This window comes from Empidonax traillii, unplaced genomic scaffold (genome assembly GCF_003031625.1).
Source record: "Empidonax traillii isolate 1590-97213 ecotype Southwest subspecies unplaced genomic scaffold, ASM303162v1 scaffold156:size1289327, whole genome shotgun sequence".
NCBI classification, from domain to species: Eukaryota; Metazoa; Chordata; class Aves; order Passeriformes; family Tyrannidae; genus Empidonax; species Empidonax traillii.
The window spans coordinates 441,700-450,586 of NW_020955349.1; the positions used below are offsets into that span (position 1 = coordinate 441,700).

Genomic DNA, 8,887 nt, shown 5'->3' on the forward strand with positions numbered 1-8,887 from the left:
TTTCTGTATGATATTCTTTTCTGTCTGTGATGTGAAGTAGGTTTTTTCCTTTTTGATTATCTTCAAATTATAGAAATATATCTGCTAAAGGCAAACAAATGAGGTAAAACCTGAAAGGCTCTGAAAAAGTGGTGTGACATGTCAGATCCAGATTAGTACAAAAGAATTAAAAGAAGGTGACTTTTTCTGATGCCTCTTTGTTTCTGTGTTTGGCCAGTTTGCAAAACCTGGACTGTCTGGGGAGAAAGGGAGGGTTTAGGGAGGTGAGAAGGAGGTTGCCCTTTGTGGAAACTTAGCCTTTCTTTGCCTTCTCGAAACTCTGGGCTTATGTTCCTCAAGTCAATGTTACTGATTTATTTCAGGAAGATAATTTTTCCTTTCCAGTGACAGTGAGCCCTGAAAATCTCGAGTACCCTCCCTGTAATACCAGCTGGAGTGGCTACAAATGTGGTTGGAGCAGTTTCAGAAGCCTGTACAGTTCTTTCCTGTTTTGCATGTGGAGCTATCTGCAGAATAAACAATTAGCTGTGGCAGTGCCAGATTTCCTGGTCTTAAACAGACAAGAGTCCTTTGAGCCTATAAATGCACGGGGAACACGTCAGGAAGCCAGCAGCAGCCTTTAGGTCAGCTCTGTGAGTGTTCAGGGGAACACTCTGATGTGATTCTATGATACCAGAAAACTTTGCAGAGGTGGTAGATGCCACTAAGGTAATTTCTGGCAGAAGATAGCTGAGCCACACAAGTGAAGTGGAAGTACCTCATCTGCTAGACACTACCTTCTTCCTCCTGCTAATACTATAAATTTCTGTGGAACTGACTGTTTGCTAAGAATTTTTTGTAACCTTCCTGAACTTCGAATTTTCCTGTATTTAATCTTTTCAGTTACAGGGAGTTTCTTTAGGTTGTTATCTGAAATGGGGCCGTCTTACTTAGTCTGCTGACATATGGGCAGAAATAAAAGCTCTGTGTGAAGAGGCAGCTTTCCTTAATGCTCTCAATTAGTTCAAATCACAACAGCAATCTGTCTGAACAATGCAGCACGTGTTACTACTTTGTTTCCTTCTCTTCTTGTGAACACCAGATAATGCTCATTGCTTCAAAGCTTCCTAATCTGTTGGCTGTTTCAAATAGCTCTAAAGACCTACAGATCAGCTAGGTAGGCAGTGAATGGATTTATGGAAGGAATTTGTGTCTCTCTGCAGAGTTGCTCTGCCATAATAACTCAAACTGTTGTGCTCTCTTCTGCCTATAACATCTCTGGTCCAGGATCTTAAAGCTTCATTTGTTAGAGGTTGGGATGAATTTGTTGCTGGAGTATCACGTACAAAAATAACTGTCACTGACTGAAAGAAATATGTCCTTTCACTTCGGAAGATCTGTAGGGCAACTTTGCAATGCAGCAGTGTGTGGCAACAAATTCAGGAATAAGGTACCTAAATATTAGTTAGATGTCCGTGTCTAGGCAGTGAAAACAGCCCTGGTAGTCTCTGGAGCTCTCATGCTGAAAAGCAGGTCTCTTTTAGTGCAAAGTGAATTCACCATCTCGGCCTGTGCAACTGTATGGACTGAGAGCTCCTCTCAGGTGCCTGAACTGAGGTATCTGTTGCCCAAGGTGTTCCCACAAGCCTGTGGTTACAACATAGATCTTGCAGGATTTACCCTCTGTGGAACCATCAAGAGACCAGCAGATACTCTGGAGCGTCTAAGATGGCAGGAGATGTTTGTGTGTTGTCAAGTGCATCAAGTGTCAGATCTCTGCTGAGTAGGCTAATGCGAGCTTAGACATGTAGACATGGCTAAGTCTATCTGTCTTAATCTGAGGGTGGATTCTTCCAGATCTGAAAGAGGCAAGAATCTATTCTCTGAATGTTCAGTGGGATGCTAACTTGAGAGCATAAAGATGATGATTTCAGGTCATTAAATCATCCTCTTCTAGATGTGATTATGCCAGTGAGGATGTTACTACCAATATGCAGATACAGAGATGGAATGTTTGTCCACCTCTTGTCAATGTAGTCTGTTCTACCATTGAATAGATAGAAGGAGATTCCACCAGTTTGCAGATTTTGGGCTGAATAAAGTGTCAGCTTGTTTTCACTGTGATGAGAAAATCAAAGATGGAAAAAAACTATTTGGAACATATAGAAGCTGTGGTGAAAATACTTGCTTTAATGGAAATGAGTTTCTTACTAGAATGGTAAAACCCTTTATACTAGGTCCTAATTTTTTTCTAGAAAATTAGGTACTTTTTTTTTCCTTATGAATGATGAGCATCATTCAGTGTCTGACAGTGTTGCATCTCCCATTTGGTTGATTTGCAGAAATGAGGTAGAGAAGCAGCTCAGAATTTCATGCTGCTTTCCCAGCCCAGGACTGTCTCATCTCCCATAGCATGCTGCCACGAGATGACCAGGCCTTCTGCAATGTTTTTTACCCAGAAAAAAAAGAAGTAGAGGAGAAATAACATATTAGCCATAAAGATGTATTTGTTTCTGCCAATTTCCTGAGCTCATATGCTTCACAGTTTCCCAGCAGAAGCAAGCAGATGTTTAATCTAAGCTGATTCCATGCTATTTGTTTAGCTGAAGAAGTGTTTTATAAAAAGAGGACTTAGGCTACAATAAATAAACAAGAGTGCAGAAGCTTCAAGTGGTTGTAGCAGTTATACAGATAATAATATCTAATACTCAGCTGTCATACTCACATCACTGCTGTTGTGAAGAGCAGAAATCGGGCCTGTCTTCTGATATAACTTTTTATCTTTCTTTATTCATAACCCTGTATAGAAGGTTCTGGTAGTTAAATAAACACAAGCTGGGTGAAGAGAAGCCAGCATGAAAATAACTAAGCACTGTGTTTTCCCTTTTTTGCAGCCCTATGATGTAAATTTACAAGTTACGTCAGTGTTGTCCAAACTGTCCCTGTTTCCCCATCCTCATATACATGAATACCTTTTGGATCCTTATGTAAATCTTGCCTCTGGCTGCAAGTCTCTCTTCTCTGTGATTGTCAGGGTGAGTAAACACACAGGTAATGCTTACACATGGCTATAAAGCAGAAATATATTTATTAACTTTGTAGTTAGTGGTAGTAGTTGCTGGGTAGTTGAAGTTGGCAAATGGTTTCTCTCTGAAAGCAGATACTTGAAGTCTTGATTTGAGTCAAGATTTTCTACCAAAAATATTGAAAATGTATTTCATGTCCTCAGAATTTTTTGTTGCTTAGTTTCATTGTGTAGATGCAAGGTATCCCCTCTGGCAATGATGTTGCTTTAAACTGGACTGGGTCACGTTGCTGACACTTGCAGGCAAAGTCAGGTAGTGCCATGGGAACAGGCCAAGTACAGGTTTGCACCTGGATGGGAAAGAGATGGTTTTGATACACACACAAGAACACTCCTTGAGGCCCTGTGCCTGGCTGAGTGTCTTTGCTCAGCCACGTCTTTTTTTCTAATCAAGGCTGTTCTTGATGATGTAGTCCTGGATTTATTGAAAGTCCCCTTCTCCCCCTCTCTGATTCCATCCTCCTGACAGACCTGCATCCTAGAAGTGCTGGCTGGGTGCCTGTCACACTGCAATCTTCCTAGTCAGAATCCCTCGCTTACCCCACGCACCAGCTGTTATTAAGCTGGTCAGGAGCTTGTTAATGCTGCTTGCCCAGTACTGACAGAGGGCTTGGCTCCCTACCCGTTCCAAAATACAAATCTTCGCTCTCCCTTGTGCTTTCCCTAAACTCATAAATTTACTGGTCAGTTGCCTGCATCAACATTTACTAAGACAGATTAATCATCCACATAATTAAAACAAGTAATGCCATTTGTGACAACATCGAGTAAGGCGTTTGTATCTCTTTACTTCCCGCACCCTCTTTTGGGGCAGAGCAGCTGCTCCAGGTGCTGTTCTCTGACCCTGTGAGGAGGCTGACGTGGGTCTGTGTCCTGGGCACCGAAGCTGTCATTAGCCTTGCTGCCAGGCACTCTGCACAGGTGGTAACTTTGTGTGTCCATGGCATTGGGCTTTACAGGTCGTCGGGGACCTCATGGTAAGAATCCAGCGCATCCCAGATTTCACTCCCAAACTTCTGCTGGTCAGAAAACGCCTGCTGGGCTTGGAGCCCGAAGGGCCCATGTGAGTAAATAACACTGCATATTGTCCAAGACCCACGGCTGGTTTTGTGCGTGCCAGTCCTGACTGCCTGCAATTTTGTCTCTGTCCCAGCATTGACCACATGACGTTACTAGAGGGCGTGATTGTGCTGGAAGAGTTCTGCAAGGAGCTGGCAGCGATCGCCTTTGTGAAGTACCACACCTCGGCCACGCCGTGAGCAGCCCTGGGGGTCAGGCTGGGAACCCGCCGGGCTCCCTTCGGCCACAAGTCCACTGACAACAGTCAAAGAGAAAAGGTGGTGCCTCCTGGAAAAATGGAAGGGGACGTTGGGCAGAACTGGAAAACAAGTTCCTTTCACCAGATTGCAGGAGAGGGGGATTCAAGTGGACCTAGAATATGAGTGAAGGCATTTTGGGAGAAACCAATACATAGCATTTCTAGCCACTGTGTGAAGAGCTGCAAAAGCTGCATGAAGAACCACAGACATCAGACCTTGGTTATTCTAATGGCAATGTTTAGAGAGTTTGGTCTCATGTTCTGGGGCTCACATGTATTTTGTGACCATATTTCTTTTAAAAAGCAAATTAATTTTATAACATTTTTTATGTCTTAATTCTTTTTCTTTTCAGTTGGAGATATGAAAGGAAATCATAGTTGCAAAGCACGTTATTAAAAATGATGAGGTTCAAAAAATTCACCAATCCATACACAGTAGGATATGTTAATGAGGGGTCATTTTTGTTTTGATGGATCTTAAAGACAACTCTGAGCTTGATTCCTCGGTGGATTACTTCAAGAGATATGTCAGTATAAAATCAATACTGATGAAATTAATCCTGATTCGGCATCACATCCATAACAAATATATCTGAAGTGTACATGTTTGTAGCATGCTTGTGTCTGTCATTCCAAGCTCTTGATCTCAGGTCATCTGCATAACTAGATTTGCTTTAGGTTTTTTCATGAGAATTGTTTGACCCATGTCACCTTTACAGAGAGGTTAATTCTAGGTCATCAGTAGTTGCTGCTGAAACAGTATTTTTAATTTCTTTTCAATTGGTATATAGCCTGAATTGGTTTAAGTATCTCCTGTGCCTTGAAAATTGGCAGCATTCTGTTATTTTTTGAGATGTTTCTATTGCTTACCTAACCATCACAGTGATGCCAACTCAGTTAAAGCATTGATAACTTACACAGGACCAAAATTTGCACCTGCTTTTCGTGATGGTGGGTTGCAGGAATGCCTTTCAGTCAGTCAGTGTGAATGCCGTCACCCAGGGCAGGTGTTGGCACTGCCAGTGGAGGCTGTGTCAGCGTGCTTTGCTTCTGTTGGTGGCAGCCTGCACTTGGGAGAGTCCTTGCTGAGCACTGGCAGGTGTGAGGGGGCTGTGCTTGAACCTTCCAGTCACTCTGGATGTCTGGGGTGAGAGGCCTGTCCTGCTCTCACACCGGTGTGCAGGACCCCTCCCTTGAACTACCATGGGCAGGCAAGGTAGAGCTTCACTCCTCCTGTTTACATTGTATTTCTTCATTTGTCTTTCCTCCTGCCCTGTTTGCACAGTTAAAGCCCATTTCAGACCTCATTGCTCACATGCAGTGATGGACTAATTTACTCAGTCACTCACATTTTTCTGGATTTACATGACTATACCAGAGGATCAGATTTTGCTCTGAATCCATGCCTTTGGGGTCTTGTTTTTTTAATATTTATGGAACCTGAGTGTTGAGAGGCCTTTTAAGTTAACAGGTTGATTAGAGCAGCGTCACAGTTAATGGGCTAAATTTATTCTTGTCACCAGTGAAGAGGGTTCTGCTCTAAAAGCTTCCAGTGCAGGTTCAGCTGGAGAAAGTAGCTTTGGAACTGGGGAAACATTTTGGCAGGTAAATCCTGTATGCAATGGCTTCCTGTACTGGGACACTTTTAAAAAGTATGGCATTTCTCTGGCAAACAAAAGCATGTTTTACGTCCTCACCTGTTTTGGGTGAGGATTTCTTTTCTTATGAATTTAGCCCCAAATTGTTTTCATGTCCAAATAGCACAGTAGGAGAAAGTTTAAAAAAATGACACTTTTTTTCATTTTTGTTCTTTAGAAACACAGCTTGAAAACAGCAAATCATTTTTAGTGATCTGTATTGCAGTTGGTCTGCACTAGAAGCTTCACTGATACCTGACACATAGTTTAGAACACCTTGATGTCTTTGCAGAGAGATGTTTAATACATATATTTGTTATAAATAAGGTCCCAATTCAACAAAACAGTTAAAGGTAAGCTTAATTTTAGGAATTTTGTCCTTAAATTGCAATTTTTTACATGAACAAAGTTAAGCTATTGAGCACAAATAATGATGCTTTACTGAATTTGGGTCTTTTTTGGTTTTGCATGACCTTAATTACTTTTCCCTCAAATTTTCTATTTTCATTATTTATTTTTTTTTAAGTGTATGCTCCAGAGTACTTCTAATGTCCCAATTTCAGTGGAAACTGGAAGTAATAATACTACTATAAATGAAAGTGAGAGAAATGTTAAAACTTCCAGGAGCATTCCGAGTAATATAAGAATTTATAAAGCCATTCAAGAGATGCCTGATCTCAAATGAAAGCATTAACATCACCTCTTCTGTTGTCATTGCTGTTTTCACTGATACCTGAGCTCATTACACTGTAATGCCTCCGTGGCATTTTAATGCAAAACAGTTTGCCAAGCTGCAAACACAGTTCCTTAAGCTGGTCCATGAGAAAAAGAAGTAGATATAACTATAGTCAGTCTGAAATTCAGGCTATAATTGTACAGTCTCTGGTGACATTGGTGATGTTCTTGCAAACCAAATGTTATTTAGTTGATAAATTTATAAGACATGGATCCATCCTGATAGAAGTGAAGCAATCCTTAAAGTTGCTTTAGCCTAAACTGTCCTTGTGAGTGCTGCCTCCAAACCCTTAATTACCATACCTGATGACAATGACCTTTATTTTTGTAAAAGTGATTTAATCTTCCTTAAGAGATGGAACTCGTTTAATTATTTTTGTGGTGATATTTTTCATGCACTTTTTTTTTTGGAAAAAAAAAAAGGTTAGAAGTTAGTTGAGGTCCATGTTTTCACCTTTTCAATCTATGCATGTCATTGAGGTGCCCATTTTGTTTGTGTGTGTGTGTGTATGTGTGTCTGTATGTGGTTATTTATTACCCAGAGAGGGACACCTGAGAAAATACAAGGCCTGAAGAGTTCATGGCATATGCAGATCCTTCAGATGTCAGTGGGAAATGTGAGTGCTTACCCCTTAGAAAATAGGGCCACCAGTATTAGATTGGAATACTTAAGAGGTAATACTAGAGTAATTTTTTATTTCACAAAGCAGACCCAAACCACATTTTAATCCTGATGCACATGTGTGTAAATAGAAGCAATTTTTTTACATTTTTTTTTTTTCATTTGTAGTATGTATTTGATTTAGACTCTGATTTAGAAGATTTTGTAATAAGCCATGTGCTAGCTTTGGTAGAACAAATTTGTCCTTAGTTTCTCATATGACTGTAATATTGCTGGTATTCAGATCCTGTCTGTGTAATGTTCTTACTATATATTGTCTGTGCAATATAAAAGCTGTGAGTTGATACACAGCTTGAGTCTGGCTGTATATCACCTATGTGTATATATATATATATATACATATATATATATAAAAGGACCAGAATCCCGAGCTTGCTTACACTATGACTAGTGTAAAGATTGCCACACTTGATTTTACAGGGCACAGGTAATCATGGAACGGCTTTGTAATGCTTGGTAATTTCTACCATAACCTGCTGGGTAATCTCACAGATGACATTTTATTAGTGCTCTCTGTCTTGCTAAAAGAAATACTAACTCAAAGTGCTTGGTAAAATCTAAGGGTCCTGTAGTAGACCTGGGGCTACGTGGAAAATCCATACCTGATATTGCATATCATACAGGGTTTTCAAAACATGTCCCTCATGCTTACTGTGCCCTGTAAAATAATGTAACTATATAAAATATATACTCCTTGTTTCGCCTCCTGCCTTGTTTACATTAAACAGAGGATATTCAGTAAAAATTTTCTATTAAACTTTGTGTAGGTCACTTACTAACAGTGTTGCCAAGGTTTCACAGGTGTGGGATTTCCAGTGAGCAACAGTTGAAACAGCCACGTTACCAGACATACGACATTAAGTTTTATGAAGGAGGTTGTGGTAAAATTCAACTTTTTGTGCTAAAAAATGCATGGAGGATTAAAAGGGATATTCTCAAAATAAATTAATTTCAACGAAGCGACTGCTTCTGTTATTACAGAATCCATAATACTTCTTTTATGGATGACCTTGAGACAGAAAATCTTTTAGCATTTTCCATCATGCCTTTGATCCTGAAGTCCTCATTTATTTTGTGTCTGTCACTGCAGTGTCTTCTGGGATAAACCTGTACTGTCCTTTGCAGGGCTCAGCGTGAATCAGCGTGCTCTTGCCCATGAAAATTGGAAGCTGAGGGAAATGGCCAGGATGGAGCCATCCTGAGCACAGATTAACATCTGCTCTTTCCTGAGAGCCCTGATATCTTTCTTGAAAGGCAGCAGCTGGTCAAGACCTTGGTTTTCTATTGCATTTGAGTGCAGAGTGCAGCAGTCACAACATTAGTTTATTGGATTGGGGACAGATGTCTGTCAGATATGTGAATAAGCATAATTTCTTCCTTCAGTGCCTTCAAGGAAGGCTTTTATACATAGGGGGGTTATATATGGTTTTATATATTTTTTAACTGCATTT

The 8,887-nt window shown here is 40.5% G+C and overlaps 1 protein-coding gene across 2 annotated transcripts in view; it reads left to right on the forward strand.

Moving 5' to 3' along the window:
- FAM160B1 (family with sequence similarity 160 member B1) overlaps positions 1–8,395 on the forward strand; it is a 34,269-nt gene extending 25,874 nt beyond the window's left edge. For both annotated transcript variants that reach the window (XM_027884852.1, XM_027884853.1), the window contains 3 exons: positions 2,874–3,014; positions 4,024–4,127; positions 4,218–8,395. In XM_027884852.1, the coding sequence (XP_027740653.1) occupies positions 2,874–3,014; positions 4,024–4,127; positions 4,218–4,323 (351 nt within the window). In that variant the 3' untranslated portion in view covers positions 4,324–8,395. The remainder of the gene's footprint in view (positions 1–2,873; positions 3,015–4,023; positions 4,128–4,217) is intronic.
- The last annotated feature ends 492 nt before the right edge of the window (positions 8,396–8,887 follow it).